General features: G+C 42.8%; 1 protein-coding gene across 2 annotated transcripts in view; it reads left to right on the plus strand.

Moving 5' to 3' along the window:
• Positions 1 to 18,583, plus strand: part of ASCC3 (activating signal cointegrator 1 complex subunit 3) — a 2,002,173-nt gene that overhangs the window by 825,850 nt on the left and 1,157,740 nt on the right. For both annotated transcript variants that reach the window (XR_013596163.1, XM_078648375.1), the window contains exon 12: positions 16,980 to 17,156. Coding sequence is in view for 1 of the 2 variants with exons in the window: in XM_078648375.1 (XP_078504501.1) it covers positions 16,980 to 17,156 (177 nt within the window). In the remaining variant the exon portion in view is untranslated. The remainder of the gene's footprint in view (positions 1 to 16,979; positions 17,157 to 18,583) is intronic.

An 18,583-nucleotide genomic window follows, 5' to 3' on the forward strand; every position in this document is an offset into this window, starting at 1 on the left:
TTTGCTGGTCTATAGCAGTGTTGTCAAGTATTCATCCACCAGGGCCAGAAGCCTGCCATGTTTTCAGGCCGTGCTCCTTAGACAAATTTGCACACAGTTAAACAAAATCAAATCATTGACATTTTGAATCACCTTGTCTAGCTTCTAGATTTCTCTCATTTTATAACTTCTGTAATGAGTATGTGCCATTAGAGAGGTTCTGTTCCTAAACTTTGCACAGAGAGATCTAAGTGGGTGGATTCGAATTCTCTCTCCAGCATACTGTACAAGAATTCACTTATTTTATTGGATTTTATGATCCGTGAGTAGGAAACATCAAGGTTCCATTTCCTCCATGGACTTTTGATCAGACTCAGTGTAAACCGTTACAGAAAACAGGTGGACGTTTTGAAGAATTTCTGGACTTTCTTAAAATGATTATCCCAGAATATAAGAAATTTGGGTAGAATTCTGCATCTGTATTAGTGAGGTTTACTGTGAAAATGTGTGCATCTAAAGGGGCTAATGTGATGGTAACAAATGCCGCTGGTTTTTACTGAACTTTCCAGAATGCCAATTTGCAGTTTACAAAGATCCGAGGTTTGTCTATTTGAAACGCATAAAAGCCATCATTGATACCCACAGCATGAAATGGAAGGTAGGGACGCCGAGCATCTGGCATCTTTGTGTGAAACCTTTCATTTTCAGTGTGGTGTGCTATAAATTGTTTCGCAGTAGCAAAAACAATGAACTCCGTACGTTTTAAGGCAGAACATTGCCACTAATAAAAGCTGCATCTGGGTCGGGTGTCGACGCAGTCAGTGGCGTTGTGAGAGCGGCTGCGGTGTAGAGCCTGGAAAGGGACTTTAATTGTACTTTTAGTGCAAGCACATTGTTTTACTCTCCCCTTTAAAGTACAGTGTATGTCCTGTGTTTGTAAGCTAGTGCAGCGGTTACAATAATGTTAAAATAATAATAATTAATATTATTAAGGTGGAAAACCATATTTTTTAAAGTTGAAAGCGCAGGCAAGATATTCTGTTTCAGGCAAATAAAAAAAATAAAAACCAATTTCGTAGCTGTAGTCAGAGCTGTGTTAACATGTTTTGCTTTCCTTTTAACTAACGGTTTCTAAAAATATAACACAGATCTAGGCATGATTCAGCTACCACTGAAGCTACATTGATAACATTCTCATTAATTTTACTCCGCCATCTTTGCAATGCTGGTAGACTTCAGATGAGGTGGCTCAAACAGCCAGTTTGCCTCTGATCACTTGTATATATCTGAGACGTTTCAGAAACATGATGACATTTATATGAATCTTTGAAATTGGCACATAAATTGCACGCTGCATCATTGTTTGGCGCAAACAGCCTAATCTTAGAGTTCAGCTGCAAGTAAGAGTGACATACACATTTTCTGTTGATTGGTTTACCTTCTTTTCAACGAAATTACTTATTTTTTAAATACATTTCTATTAGGACATCATAAAGCATACACGATGAAAGAGTTTTCACATATATCAACAACGGCATATAGGAAAGTGCTGCGTGCACCAATAAATAAATCCATTATAGAAGAATAATCCATAGAATAATGCACTAACTCCCAATTTCGTAATGGGTCCCAATACGACTTCATCTCGTTCTGTGCTAATTATTTTGGAGAATAGACATTTCAAGCAAACAAATATTTAGAAATGTTTGCAACCACATACTAGAATCAGGGGCACTGGCTGGTAACCAGTGCCTCGCCAAGACCACCAGCCTAGTCAAAGTAATAGCAAAAAAAGTGAATACCTGATAGAGCAGGTGGGATCGAAGGGGAATAGCCAATTATTATCAACTTATAGTTCCATCGGCAGTCAATAAAGAAAAGTCCATTCATATTAAAGAAAATTGGGTCAAATTACCTCTGTAAATGCAGGTGGCAAATAGTTGAACTGCACCAGCTCAGTCAACCCCACACCTAAAACATCGACTGTCCTGCCTTATCTTCATTATATATAATCAGTATAGGCTATAGTATAAATCATTCAAAAACTTAAATGAAAAAAGATAGGTCTTGACTCGAGACACATTAAGACGGGGCCCACCCATGAGTGCCGCTACAAACACTTCAACGTAACCCATACAACGGGGGTCTTGCTCTCCCAGATCTAAGAACTTATTATAGGGCAGCCCAACTAGTCGTAATTAAATAATGGGGCAATATTGCAAGAGATCATCCTACATATACATACTCTGGCAGAAGCTGGATGGATGGGGAATTCCAGGCCCACTCTTACAGCAGCTGATAATGCTACACACCAACACCTAGGTCAGGATCAAACTGGGATCCGGTACGCACCTTTCAAGACAAATCAGCACCAGCAAAGGATAGAAACAAGGTTGCGTCCTAGCCCCCATGCTGTTCAACCTCTTCCTCGCAGATCTCCCAGGCGAACTTGAGAAAGTCAAATCCCACGCCCCGCGGTTGGGCAACATCACACTCTCAAACCTCCTATATGCAGACAACCTTGTCCTCATCAGCCGGTCTCCCATCGGCCTCCGACATCTTCTGGACAACACCAACGCATTCTCCACAACCAACTCATTAACAATTAACTTAAGCAAAACAAAAGTCATGACATTCAACTACCACAAAAAACGGAAATTTGCATGGTTTCTGGATGGACAGAGGCTAGACCAGGTAGCCTCTTACAAATACCTAGGCGTTCTAGTAGACGGCAGTGGCTCTTTTAAATACCAACTGGATGCCATCCGTCGGAAGGGCACAACATTCCATCTGTCTATAAAGCCATTGCTGAAAGTCCTCCCAGACCGGTCATTGGGTCCTCTCCTGCAGGTGATCAGAGCGCGCTTACAGCCCATGCTCGCATATGGCAGTGAATCCATGCAAGGTAAAGATGCAACAACACTAGACAACACCATCAGTCGAGTATACAGGGCAATATTCCATCTACCCGCCTACTCATCACCCGCTCAAATCTGTCTCGAATTCGGTCTACAGAAGCAAACGGTCGAAAGAAGAGGCGCATACATAAAAAGTTGGCGGAAAATCTGAGACGCCGACCACGGTTCTTTAAACGCCCAACTTTGGACTAAACTGTCCACTAGAGAAAATTCACCTGCAAGGAATTACTTAATAGAATCACTGGAGTCCTTAGGATTAACAAACCTCTGGGAGTCATCAACTGACCTCGGCACCTTCAAAAAAGTGGTATCAAAGTCACCAAGATGATTTCAACCATTGAGGACAAAGACACCTTGGCCAAGAGAGCCCACGGATGGGTGGTGCTGGCAACCTACAATGCTCTTAAACCACAAGAGTACCTAACAATAGGCCTCTCACAGAAAACAAAAAACAAGTTTCTTAACATGCGTCTCGGCAACATACCCATAACACCCCACCAGGCACCCTGGAAAAGGGAGAGCTCAGTAAATTGTTGCCGACTCTGTTCATCTGGAAAAGAGGACCTCATACACATCATCTGTATCTGCACAAACCTCTTGGACATAAGGCGTTCCCTACTTCGGGCCTTATGGAACCAGAAGGGCATAACAACCTGCAGGCAGGCAGTGATGCTATGCTTTAACCCAGAAGAAATCCAGCTAAACTGCAGATTAACAACATTTTTTGATACAGTGGCAAGCAGACTAACGAAACAGCTACAGGGTTTACCCGAAGTATTTGCCAAGCCAAAGCCGCCCTAACCTCTCCAGAGACCTGCCTTCCAAATCTGTAAGATGCTTGTCTCCCTAATCATTATGGTCTTCACTAAATTCAAATTGTGACTCTAATTATCTTAACATGCGAGCCTACCCGCTCCTTTTATATTTTAAATGCAACTATGCTCATCTTTTATATATTTTTACACTTTAAATTGTGAGTTTTTATTAACTGTACAATAAACTAAACTAAAACTACATATACATACATACATATATGTCTTCCCCTGCAACCGGTCCCAGGATGCTTGTTTCCGGTCCAGGGAATACATGGCTGGGCAATTCGGGCTGGACTGTTCCCATGAGGCACAGGGTCAAGACTGATTTGCATATAGCTGTGTCTGAACTGGGGTGGCAAAGTGAGCTAAAGAATGATGATGGATTCAACCCAGATCTGTGACTCGGGGTGAGTGTTCGAAAAGTTTCAGCACTCCGTCCATCATCTCCTTGTGTTTGCTTTGTTCGCCCTCAGTTGGCAGGGTATGCCCAGACGTGGGACCCTTGCTCACCTTGCCACTGGATTCAAGCTAGCCTGGCTGATGAGGGCTGTTGGCAACCGGTCCCAGGATGCTTGTTTCCGGTCCAGGGAACACATGGCTTGGCAGTTCGGGCTGGACTGCTCCCATGAGGCACAGGGTCAAGACTGATTTGAATATAGCTGTGTGTGAACTGGGGTGGCAAAGTGAGCGAAAGAATGATGAGGGATTCAATCCAGATCTGTGACTGGGGGTGAGTGTTTGAAAAGTTTCAGCACTCCGTCCATCATCTCCTTGTGTTTGCTACAGTAAATTTTGAACCAAGATTGTTCCCTTTAGATTTAATACCTGTTTTGAGTACTTGGTCTTAGCAACAGTCATTTATTCCACTGATGAATACAATGAAAACAAAAATTCTGATTTGGAAAAGCAAAAGCTCTGGTCTAAATGGTTATTTAAAGACAGCTATTACTTCCTTTATTTATGGCACAGGAGTTTTTTTTATACTACTCAATAAACCATAATGCAACCTGTGCCTGTAATTTTGTTGTTTAATGTGAGAGAAGTACAATTTTCAGGGGGTCAGAGCTAGCTGACTAGGTTCCTGTTATGTGCCCAAATCCCTCTTTAAGACCATATAGGTTTATAAATGATGTATTTTTTTTTACATTATTATAGTATGACATTAATGTTCTTCTCGTTCATTATCCTTTGTTAGTACACTTTTAGTTTTTATATTCATATATTCGTACTTTGAAGAGTTTGCATCAGCATAGAGAAAATATGTAGAGTAGTAAAATAATGCTCTGGGGTTTTCTCTCTACATCATGAGTGATGATGATATTTTTCTCACTGTGGAAAATCAGTATAAAAGTAGTGTTCTTAGTCTTTTCCAAGAGCTAGAGAAAGGGGAATAAATCGACTCCAAATGAACCTGTTACCTTTCTATCAGTTCTGCTTCTTGAGAGCATTCTGACTTCTCAAAAATACGAAATGTCATTGAAGACAACTCCCAACTATTTTCCCTGTGCATTCAGGGACCCAATTAGTCCTGTAACCATCTCGCCATGGCAAGCCAGGATTTACTATACAAGATTTTATTTAACGCATTATTGTTGGAAATGGCCCTTTCCATGGTGCTTTCCCTCAACTTTTTGCTTTGCTCCCGCCCAGTTTCCACTGATGTGGATGCTAGCCTTAGGACTGTGAGCGTGTTTGACACAGCTATGCAGTGCCAATGCGCTATGCTTGTCATATACATACTAGCGATTGGTGTGTGTGTATATATGATTGACTTATTCAAGTTAGCTGTGAGTCCCTTGTCAAGGGGTAGAACATATACCCTGGCATGTATCTCAAATGCTCCTTCGTGGGCCTACTGCACTGATAGTGCCACCCACGAAGGTAGCTCATCGATTGTGGCACAGATTTGCCCTGGTGGGGCCTGTGTGCACGGGTTACTGTTACTCAGCTTGGTATTAAAAAAGCTAAGTGCCAAGGTTCTGAATGTCTCTTGCTATATCGGAGTTCTCACTGGTGGCATGGTGTGGTGTTGAGAAGAGGTTGGGCATGTGCATGAGTGCATTACATGCAAGGGTTGTGAATGGCACTGGGTGGTGTGTTTGTTATTATTGGTCCTGCTTCTCGCTTTGGATTAGCATGGGGGTGTGTAGAGAGACTATCAAGCTGTGTTTCCTACAGACAGAATAGTAAAGGTGTCATGTTTGACGTTGATGAGTTCATAGTGACGAATCCTCTCTGGTAGTGCAAGTGGATTCGACATTCGTGTGTGGAAATGTCACTTTTGAGAAAGTGGGCATTTTGATGTTCGTGGCTCTGTGTGCCTGTCTCCTAAATTACAACTGGGTTATAGGGGCACAACCACATCTGTGTAGTCCTGATAGAAGGCCATAAATTGGGGACTCAAGGGCAACTGTGGAATTCTGACTCTGAGGGACCGTTCTGGGATGTTACGTGGGGGTGGGATTGGCACCTGCATTTCAAGGGGCAGCCTCATGGCCCCAGTACAGATTGTGATCAAACCTCCCGGGGTAGGATGGCAGACGGGACAAAATTTAGAGCGGGCCTATGCATTCAAAGGTTGCCTTTTGAACTGATCTCATCTTAAAAGCCATTTGTGTGTATAACTATTGGGATGCTGGCCTCAGCAGTTGGTGACGTTTTTGCATTTGGAACCATACTGCACTGGTACGATGCTGGGAAATCGACAAGAGGAATCATTAGGGCAGGAGGGACTGCAACTGGACTCGCTGCAGACTTGTGGTGGCCTGGAACTTGTCGCGCTCCAAGAAGGGGACGATCACTTGGTAGATTTTGCCTGAACGTTGCAGGCCTGCAGCTAATTGCCAGCTATCGTGGCCTGGGTCCTCAAATACTCTCCAAGGGCAAGTGAGCTGGCCTCCTGTCCACTAGATCCGAGGGACACAAAGGATCTCACTGTCTCCACAAGATCGTAAGGACCACACTGGGCGCGGCGGAGACAGGTGGAAGTGATCGTGGATGGGACAGGAACTGTCCTGACATACACCATCATCACCCTGTGGAGCGGAATGTGCGCGTAAAGATCAGCAGCCACCTGAGGTGCCAGGATGTGAGGTGTGCGAGTGCAGCTTGCAGAGTCCAAGAGACACATGCTTGCAGCCATGGGACCTATACTTGCTTGCGCTCCAAAGCGTGTGGTATCTGAGGAATGTTGGGGGAACCTGAGTAGGTTTTCGGGCCTGGAGGTCTAATCCGGGTAGACAGAACTAAGTAACTGTTTCTTTCCGTGTTATGTGGCTCCGACTGTCTAGTCAGCAAGGCGCTAGCCGGGGCAATGTTTATCTTTGGCTGAGGTCGTTGAAGTCTGAGGATCTGGGTCACGAGGCGTAATCAAAGAGCTGTGACTGCTTAACCTTATTTCTAATGAGAAGTCCGACAATTGCATATAACTATAAAGTATATATACAATGTGTGTTTTGTTTTGATTTCAATAGAGAAATTTGACAAATGCGTATAACTGTAGAGTGTATATGCAATATGTATCTCTTTTGGATTTCAGTGTGTGTGTGTCTAATACAAAGACAAGTGTTTTATACATATGGTGTGGAATCTTTTTGTGGCTTACGCAGTGTGTTGGGAGGGTGGTGTTGTGCTATTACTATACACTCAACCCCTGAGGATAAGACTGACTGCTCGGTGGCAAGCTACCAGAGGGTAAACACAGGTTATCGGACAAGTTTATCTTACTCAACCTATTTGGAACTGTGGATTCTGACTGGCTTAGATGCATCCCAGCCAGCCCAAAACCGCTGGGTCTAACAATGATGTTGTCTGTGTTCATGATATTTATTTTCTTCGCATTCATTATTACTAGAATTATTTGAATCTCTTCTATTGTAGTTTTACATATGGTATGTATTAGCCCTGCTTCAAATAAAGTGTTATAAAAATAATGCTTCATATTTCTTCCATATGCAGTTTGTGTATGTTAGTGTAGGAAGGCAGAGCTGGCCAGTAACTGCAGCAAACTATTTTTTGTAACCTGTGTTGCAATCTTTCATTCTCCAAATCTGGGATCTCCTTTTCTAGTTTTTGTATTTCTAAGTTGTGGGTGCGAAGGCAATTAGTCACAATAGCTCATGCCTCTGATTGCCTCTTTAAAAGCATCCAATACCCTTCCTATCGTGGCCTCCCTCACGCTAAGTGAAGTAGTCATCTATTTGTTGATCAACTTTGTCTTGTGCTACTGGGTCTCTCAATAATGATGAATGGAGGAGCCATCCCCAAACCTTGATTATTGCTACCCAGCTCCATTTGTGCATTAACTGGACCATTGTCCGAAACTGTAATTGCGCCAAAACCCATGGACCGCATCTCGGCAAAGAGAGCTATGCTAACCAAAACATAATCTATGTAGGTGTGGGTCCTGTAGACGCGAGAATGGTATGTTTAATCTGTATTGGTGGAGTGTAATTCTTGCCATGTGTCCCTCAAACCCAATTCCATAAGCGATTTGTAAAGTTTATTTGAAAAAGCACTAGCGTATCCCCACCTCTCTGTGCATGCCAGGATCCGAAACTTCATAAAGGTCTTTTGTTAAAATGACTCTTTCCCCCTCCTCTAGATCTACAAAAGTCACTAGTAAATGTAGGGGGTACGTGTTCCCTCTGCATACCATGATTCCTCCAAAAGAAGCCTCTGTCTCTCCAGGTAGCTTCTAGACTTTGGTCAGGTCAAGGAAAGGGAGGACACGAAAATTGGAGAATATTAACATTAACATTTTTCCCTCACCTGTTCATTTAAGTATCCCAGCTTATTCTAGGCTTTATCGCCCTTCTTTATCCTGTGAGCCTTACTGAGAAGTGGCACCGCCCCTCGGGCTGTTCCACTCTTTCATGCCCACCTTGTGGGCTGGCTGGCTAGGACCCTCTCTGCATGTTGTTGTCCTCAAGATATGTATCTAACTTTATAAGGCATAGCAGTTGAGCAGCCTCAGAGGAATGAGATTGCTTTACCTCCTTCTCAAAGGAAGGTCTAAAGGGATACATTCATCTGTACTTGACATTGTCCCTTCTCAGTTTCTTGGTGATTGGTCTAAAATTGAGCGGGCGTTTAAGGGTTGCTTGGCAAATAGCTTGATAAATAGTATAAATGCAATCCAAAAAGAAGATGCCAATGATGTCCTGTGCCCTGTTCAGTGCTCCTTGTTTCTCTGAATGCTAATGAAACTTAGCGAGAATGTCTCTTGGCTTCTGCACTTGCGGGGATCTCTTGGGGCCAACCCGATGGACCAGGTCTAAGTGCACCTCCTTCCCTAAACAGGGGAGAGAATGCCGCTCACAAAAGTGTATGTCACAGTCCTCAACTTTTTCTCCCAGTCTGTGTATTCTCAACTTTTCTGGTGGGAGCGATTTTCTAGAACCTCAAGCATCTTCCAGCTGCGGATCTGAAAGTCAGTCACTTGTCCAGTGTTTAGCCCATACACTGTAATTTCCATGTCCAGGACTCGCTGGCCCACAAAATCAATAACTGTTCTGAGTTTTTTAATCTTAGTTCCGAGGTCAGATCACAAATCAACGGGAATACAATACACAAAAGTGTCTCCAACCACATTAAATCAATAAGGTGCTGATAAAGTCACCAAGGATACAAACTCCCTCCCTATAGGAAACAATCTAAGCACAACATTTCTTTGGTATAAATCCACAAATCAACCGGACTCTTGTCCTGTCACAGCACATCTCACAATTTTGTTTAAAAAGTGCAGAGCCTCGCCAACTGGTTGATTTGGTCTGGGACGTGATTGTATAGTGACTGTCCACAGAACGCAGTATGAAGGCTCCTGCTAGCTAGATTCTGCCAATTTTGGTCCCACCCTGAACTTATTGAGATACGCTGGTATGCTACCTCGGTCAGATTTCTTCTTAGGGAACATGTAGGACTCCTACCCAAGCCAAGAGCAATCCTGCAACAGATCAAAGGTAGTTTCCTTCACGCCTCCCTGCTCATCGTGTATACAGCTATGTTGGAGGGGTTGACCAAAGATGAGACTGACAGTGGTATAATTTGCTCATGGGTGGGTGGCAGTGGGGGGTAGGATGCCGAAAAGTCTGCCATTGGCAGCACAATGTCCCCTTTATCTCCCCACATTTCACAGCCCAGGGGGCCTCCACTCTGCTCACAGCCTCCATATTTTCTCTAGGATTCTCTGGACCTGTCCTTTAATAGGGCAATAACAAGTCCAAATTTCTCCAAAGCAACAAGAAAACCAGCCTAGCATCTTCGCCACTAGAGTGCTCAAGGTTTAACGTGTCACATTCCAACTTCTGGTGGACCCAAGAGTTCTCCTGCCAAGGCTCAGGGTTGGCAAAGTGCAGCTTTCTTTAGATTACAAGGGTCCAAGCTCCCTATGGCACCACCTGCCACTTCTTTTGTAGCCTTGTTGTTGACACCCTAGTAGGTTCACTCACCTCCGGGACTCGAGTCTCTTGCCCCTGGCTGTTTATAGCACGGGCACACCTGCAGCTTAGGAGGCCATCACCATAGCTGTTGTAAGGCCGCAGCAGCCTGTGCCCCAGCCTGTGCACATCGATCCCTTTCTGCTATCAGTCATGGATAGGGCCATCAATTACATCCAGAAAGGTAGGCACTATCCTCCGGTGTTCCCCAGCAACAGTGATGGCTGATTGCCAGGCTACCAAGGAACCCATGTGTCCAAAGTTTCAGACTGCGCCACCCCTCACCTCTGTGCAAGCGCTTCTGCCACAGCAAGCTACTTACCATCCAGGTGCCACGACCATCTAGGCTACACCCATAGGCATGGACCCCCTAGGGTCACCTCATCACTCAGGAACATCACTGATACAGGAATCTTGCGTCAAATTCTCTGTTGGGTTGGGAGCCGAGCCGAGTGCATCCTGCCCCATCCCCATCCCTGTGCCCTGTACTTCTGAGAAGCATGAGCAAAGCACATGATAGGACCCTCCTGCACTGTTTGTTGCATCTGATCTCTGTTTCACAGCTGTACACGATGAACGAGTTAATGCTGGCTTTATGCAAATTTTAATGTGTAGACCATCATCCTTATGCATGTGCCAAGCGTATCTCTATTTGCAAAAAACAATCCTCATCCCACAACCCTGCCGAACCTAAATATTTATTCTGTGTACTGTTGTAATTCTCGCTCATTTCTCATCAGCCATGTCTCATTACCTTCAATTAAACACTTTAAATGTTGATCCACGTCTTTGCTAACTCTTTGTAGAAGGATGGAAACACAGTTTGGCAGGAGGTGTTTAATCATACTAATATGACAGCTATCTTCTCCAAATACTTCATGTTTATTTAGGATGAAATTCAGAGGTTTAATGGCACCATTCATCTTAAAAACGTATGTGCACTTTTGTCCCTCTCAACTATAGAACTAGGTTACAGGACTCTTACTATTAAAACCTGTGTCACAAAGACAAAAAGAAGTGTTATTTTTTTTTACTATCTGACAACTAAGATAGTCCCTTTGACCCCTTCAGTTTAATTCTCTCCCTCTTGAACATGGTATGTTGATGGATTGTGTGGCTAGATCCCGACATACGTGGAATGAAAGAGGCAGATACCACACAAACAAATAGTTGAACATAAAAATAGTTTTAAAGAAGTGAACATTATGTGAAACGCAAAAAAGTTATTTTTTTAATGCCAATTTCAGACCTTCCTTCATCACCCTAACCGTTCCTTAAGCCCATTGTAAAGGTTTTGCACCCAAATGATGTAAAGGTCAAGGCAGTCCCTTTTATGATCTCTGGGGCTTCTTTCTTATGTGACCGCTAACAACAACTCTGTAACATGGCATTTTCTTACCCCTACCTGATCTTTATTCCACTTGTGAGAGCAGAGGTTATTCTTTCTAATTGCACACTTAGTACTCTTTTTCCTCCCTGACTGTCGCTCTCCACAGTCTGCTGTGTGGTATCTTGTCTTCCTCAATAATTAATCAACTTGTGGGTGTATAGAGTATCTAATTCGGTGTTTACTCTGTTGTCTCTTACTCTTTGAGTCTCACTCTCCACTTTGTACTATCTGGCGTCTTCTCCTTCCCGTGTTGCACTCAGGAAGGAGATATGCAAGTAATAGAACAAACCAGCCTCTGACTGATTCATGGTAACGCAATCCAAAACTGTGAGCTACCTAATGGCAGCTGTTTAGCTACGTGTGTGAGACATCTGTTCTTAATGGGTTTAGAATAAGAACCCTGTAATTCACACTAATTTATAGTGAGTCATTGAAAATTACTGTGATCAGTCCATTATAATGCCTACAAAAATCACTTCTAAAATGTTCTATATCTAGGCCAACCTTCATAGGGAGATGTTTTTCCTATGCATTTCACACTATTTCTATACTAGGCTTTGTTTTCCTGTGCTCGAATGTTTCTGTTATCCTTAGTGCCCAGGCAGCCTATTCATCTAAGCGGTCTTAGTTTATCAGGTCTCAGTGTTGGAATCTAATGGAGGAAAAGAATACAAAACGGATTTTTCCATATCCAGTAGCTACTTATGGATTTTTCTAGCTTGTATATTATTTGTCACATTACTAATAATAGAACGGGCACTATTGGAACCAGTGCAATCTATTAATTCTTATTATATCTTGTTAGAAATTGCTATTTGTCAATGACAAACTTATTTGAAACCCTTACAATGCTATAGTTTTCTTAACAGAGATCCAAAACATACTATCTTGGCGAAAGTTTCAAAACATAAATTCCCCACAAGTGCAAAAATGTTTTACCTACTCACAGAGAGGTCTCAGGAAGAAAGGGGCCCGATAATGATGTTGGACGGACCGCTACCAATGGCCTGTCTGTGGCTGTCCATCTGACATCTGGTGCCGCAGTCTGACTGCCACATTATGATGTGTGGTGGTCGGAAGCAGTGGGTGGAGGGACCGACTGACACTTCCGACGGGCTCAAGAAGCCCATCGGTTGGAATGTAATACCCTACAATAGGGGTGGTGCCTACTCAGGCACCTCGGTAGGGATTCCGATTGCCCATTCTGGCTGCCTTTTCATGGCGTTCTGACTGCCATAAAAGGCACCCCAAATTGGATTTGGTGGCCCCTGTCCCTTATGGGCCCAAGGGGGTACTTGTGGTGCCCCCCCCCCCCCCAATCCATGCCCCATGTGCCAGGCACCACAATGAGCTTGGCACACAGGGCATGGATGTTTGAAAACATCTGGTTTTCCATTGTGGATTGGGCTGCAGCACAAGCCGCAACGGAAAACTATGATTCCGACCTCCTACACAGCAGTTACATCATAATTTGACGGGTGGCATTGCCGACTACTTATCAGTTGTTCTATGATGTCTGACCGGCATCGTAATGAGTCACTATGTGTCCAGGCTACCAATATTTCCTTTTGCCACTCTGCGACATGTATGTCAAAAAGACTAAAACTACTGCATTTCTTTACAGGATGCTGACTGTCGACCTGCATCCCACTGGCATATGTTATGACTGCTAAATTCTGATGTCATAAGACATTTACAAGGGGATGCCAAGTATGGCTGTAGATAAAATGCATTTCCAAACAATCACAAGCAATATTTTTAGACATGCTGTTGTATAAATACAAAACTATTTTTAATTATATTTGCTCAAAAGAGATGTTATTTTGGGTACATCGCTGACTTTGGAACTTGAATACCTGGGTTCTAATTCTAGCTGTAGCACTTGACTGACAATTGTGTGATTCAAGTTAAAACACCTCATCTCTGCGCTCTAAATTCTGAATGTGTGATATGTAATACAATTTAAATAAGTAAGATTTAATAAAATGTTATAACTCAAATGTGTAAATCCCCAGCTGATGTACTTAATCTTACACTGTCCTAACACTCCCATTAATGTGCAGTGCGCGGTTGCTCTCCAGAGAGGTTAAGGTTATATAAATACTAAGTCATATATATATTATGAAAAAAGTAGATTTTATAGAAGTAATCCATAGATAAATAATGTATGTGTACAATAAATTACACGGTGATACTAATAGGAGTATTCATTAAATATATGTATACTATAGAACATTTTTAAATGCATTCCGTCAAAGTTTTTCTATACTGTACAAAAAAGCCTTAACGTTCTTAAAACATGTAGGTAGAACTCTAACTGAAGCCGGATTGTTTCACAAAATTCATGTCTGAAATCATTATACAGATAACATCATCTTGTGTTAGACATATTCATTGCATTTGTTAGTGGATGGTTAGCTGCATCTCCCCCATTAGGTATACAACGAACAATATACATTTGGTTAGAGATTCAGATTCAAATTATCGTGACGTGACATTTGATGTTTATGTATACTAAAATCCAACTGATAGAAAAAATATCTATTGTCAACCCAACCAGGTTTCATGTTCAGGAAATGATAAAATAGTAATGATTGAGTCAGTTATTCAGAATATGCTTTTTAGAGTCTTTGGATTGAAAGTATTCCATCAGAAGAAAGGAAATTCAATTGAAAGTTCTTGAGCAGGGTTTATTGAGGTGGTCACTTGAACAAATCCCTGCTAAGGTTGGTTTGTTGGGTCGGCTAGATAAAATTTATCATTGCCTAAAAGGAAGTTGGGACTAAATGAATGGCTGGCAGATACATACCATTCAGTCATTCACAGTTAGATACAAATGATCTTCATTCGTAAACAATTGAATTACAAAAATATACCAGTTGAATCAATATTTTTCAAGCACCAGAGGTAGGAATTATAGTTATCAGTACAGACGTGGTGCATTTGAAAGAATCTCAAGGTTATATACAGAAAGGCTGCCTTGCACATTGTAATGGTGACATAAAAGGAGACACAATACAACTTCTCAGCCAAAATGCTCTGTGTATGAAAACCACTGTGCTGCACATGTCAGTGAGTTGGCAGCTTACATGTTGAAGTGCTTAAGTATATGTGAGGAATGCCTCAAGAAAACAATATGATTGTGAATATCAAAAGGCCTTCTGTTCAGGAATGTTAAAGCAACAATGCTACTTCTGTGTACGTAATACAGATGTATGTTGGCCCAACTTAGATTCATTGTGTTCGAGTTAATTCAGAAACACCTGCTTTGTGGAAACAGGAAAATGAAATTCTCCATATTTCAGTCTCATAAAAAATGCTGGGGAAACTTACAGTAGTATTTATTGGCAAACTACACATAATGTCAGGTGTTGGGTTTAATGCCATCATTATTTTTTTTATATATATATTTTTATTAATTATAACACAAGAGTAAAAATATACACATCGAATACAAGCATCTGAACGACGTCTATGGCAGTGTAGGGCAGAGGTAAAACAATACGCTACCGTTAACCTAAGGAAACATCGCCGAATCCCGTCCACCCAGAATACAGGATATGAAGACCAGACACTCAATACCCGAATATGATGAATAAAGATCAGGAGAATACGCCACATCTCTTGTGAAGAAGGGAAAAGGGAAATAGAAAGGTCATAGAACAAAAGAAAGGAAAAATAACAACCCCCCCCCCCCCCCCTCGGCCCCCCACCCTGCACCCCTGCGGATGGCTACGACCTAACACACTAGCAGCGTGCCCGTCGCCCACTAAACTAACCCCAAGGAAGGGAAAAGATGGAGGAGGAAATGTCGTAAATGCAAACGCACCCCCGGTCTCCCATACCCCCCGCCAGCAGTGACCACCCCGAAATATAATCAAACCAACATTTAGCAAAATATACAAACCAGTCGGGGGAGTATAACAAAGCACCACCCAACTCCCAGCACATTACATGTGACAATCCCGGCATTGAGTCAAGCCATATTATCAAGTCCAAGCCCTCAAGTTCAACCCTGACCAGTACGGTATTTCGGGGGAGTCTCTTGCACTCGAACCACCATCACAAAGGAAAAGGCAGAATATTCATTAAAGTCCACATCAGTGTTGCAGGATCGACAAAAGGACAGAGGGTCACGATGGCCACAAAACGAGTGAGTGAATGTGTCCAGAAATAGCAAATCTCCCCAACAGTCACTTTGAAACTTGTTACAGCACAGAAGACTGTCCATATCTGGACGAGGCGGCAGCAGGATCGAGCAGGGTACGATAGCGACAATCACGGGCTCGCTCAGTGTGAAGTGGGGGCCGACAAAGCACAGTGAATCCAGGTTCTGCCCGGGGACCTCGGTCTCAGGCGTACGTTGCACCGGTGGCACCACAGATGTAGTATGACTAAACGGAGAGTCGTGTGCCGGTCCCAAGATACCGTCCACTTGCACGATCAGTGTCCGGAAGACAGCGGTGGATTGTGAATGGAGCGCCTCAATGGCGGCCATGACGACCTGTAGCGATGGCGTACTTTCCGTCCGCCCCATCTCCTCTCACGAAGAGGCAGAGCAGGATTCGAACCCCGGAGGCCGGCTTCTCCGGGTTAACAGGCCACGCAAATCCGATGACAACAATGGGCGCTCCCGTCGTGCCAAATCGACACCTTCGCCGGCAGTGAGGGCCCCGGCCCGTCAACCCCGGGAAGGGGCAGGGTCTCCGGGCGTCGGACCCCCAAACACGGCAACCGGTGCGGTACGCTGTTGTCTCCACGGTGTAGACCGCCCACAATGTCAGCATCAAACAAACAGTTCACGATGCATTCCGGCGGACCGGGCTCAATCCAGGTCCAGCGGCCGTTGTTGATCAACTCCAACCCGGATAGGCTAGAAATCGAGGCCCCGGCTTCCACACGATGTTAGGCCGAGAATGGGAACACGATTCAAAAAGGGGGCGGCGTATCTCTGGCATCTGACAAGATAAAAAGCTCGGGATTACACCTTTAGAAACAGGAATACTTCACGAACCCGGGAGAGTGGTGCGAATTCAGGATTGAGAACCGGATATACGAGCTGCTGGCGGAGGTCAGCGGAGCCGGGAGCTTACGCGGCCATCTTGGTTGCTGGCGCAGCTCCTCCTCCAATGCCATCATTATTGATTTCATTGTTTGTTTTTTTGTTGTCCTTGAAGGTTGATATTCAGGTATCTGTTTTCAAACTATCTCTTAATTTAGATGCAAATAACAGAATAGCCTTATATTTATACTGAGTTGGGTAGGTATGATATTTAAATTGTTTAGTCAAAAGTTTCAAAACTATAACCGGGTTGCAACTAAGATCAGAGAAGATTAATAGAAGAGCAGGAAGACACCATTTAACATGTAAAGGTTTTTGTATGAAAACGGGTAATGTAATTTAATGTTCTGTTTTTTTCCCTGTGTTTTCTTTCTCAAGGTTGAATCCACACAAAGCATGATTCGAATTTTGGGCCTCTCAGCAACCCTCCCCAATTACCTGGATGTTGCTTCGTTTTTGCATGTTAACCCTTTCATTGGACTATTCTACTTTGATGGGCGATTTAGACCAGTACCTCTTGGACAGACATTTATCGGAGTTAAGACAACTAATAAGGTAAATGTGAAATAGATTTTGAAACTAGTTGAAAATGGCACTGAATTATTTTTAAGATGCAAGTATGTTTTGTTATTTAAACATTTTATGGTAGTCTTCAGTCTTTTGCAACCTGCAGTTTGCCTGCGTTTGACTCAATTTGACACCAAACCACATGTATATTTTGTCCTAAAAATTGAATGGAATTCAGTTGTTACAATTTTCTGTAGAACATTTATTTGTTGCTTTGAGAGCTATTGTTGTATTATGTGAATTCTTGTAGCCAGATTGTGGAAAATATTATTTGATCCAAACCTGTTACGTTAGGCTCAAGTCACAAAGTGCATTTTTGTGCATTTGCACAAAGTGCGAAAAAAGATTTCAAAACCAAACAAGCGTCAACCCGACGTTTAGAGTTTAAACAATTCCCACACGGCGGAATTGTTTAAACTCTAAACGTCGGGTTGTCGCTTGTTTGGTGACCGAATATTACAGGAACTTGCCTTGATTGACTTGGAAGGCGTCGTTTTGAAATCTTTTTTCGGCTGGACTTTGTCTTTTTTGTTTCCCGGTTTTTATCGGAAAGTGGTTGGAATTTATTTCCAGTGTGGTACTTGCTTAATCAGGACACAGATTGACATTAAGACATCGTTCTAACACATCTATTGAAAACTTGGCATACCATTCACGGGTTGCCTGAAATACTGCTAGGACGCAAGCTCCCCTACTACCTAGGTACCCCCTTTCCCCTCCTTTAGTCCTGAAGAAGACCCGTAGCAGAGGTGTTAATCTTCCCTCAATTGCGCCAGAGTCGAAACGTCAACGGTTTTCTCCCCCTTCTGGGGCCTGCACTTCGTTTTCCCTTCCTCAGTTTTTGATTGTCTGTACGGTTACAGTTACACCAAATCAGACATCAGGAATAATTAGTTTTGTGATCAAATTGTGGTTGGCAGGCCTCTTTGTGCTATTCAGCTAGAAGAATTGGAATTCAGCTGTATACTAATTATTGAAATTGTTTTTCAGAAACTTCTGCCCTTTCTCTTCCTCCATCACGTGAGCACCTACTGTTGCACTCCTTCACTGCACCTGGCAGTTTTATTCTCCGTTTCTATTGCTTTTTATATAATGTAAATAAATTGTTTATATTGAATTGACTAAGATTATTGTTATAAATATTTTTTCAAATCAAATTATTTTGGGGATTGCATAAGTGTATGCGCAGCTGGCTGTTTTTTGTCTTCTCTCTTCTCGTTACAGGATTTAATCCTACAAGAATCAACATTAATTCATTTATTGATTGTAATTACGTTATGTCTAGGGCCACCTTTGTTTATATCAATTAATACCCAGGTCCTGTGACTTCTGTTGGGTTGACCCCATTTATTCAATAAAACATATACCAGCAGGCAAATATGAAAGGTTGGGTAAAGAATACATAAAGACATCCT

The sequence above is a fragment of the Lissotriton helveticus genome, chromosome 6, assembly GCF_964261635.1.
Source record: "Lissotriton helveticus chromosome 6, aLisHel1.1, whole genome shotgun sequence".
NCBI classification, from domain to species: Eukaryota; Metazoa; Chordata; class Amphibia; order Caudata; family Salamandridae; genus Lissotriton; species Lissotriton helveticus.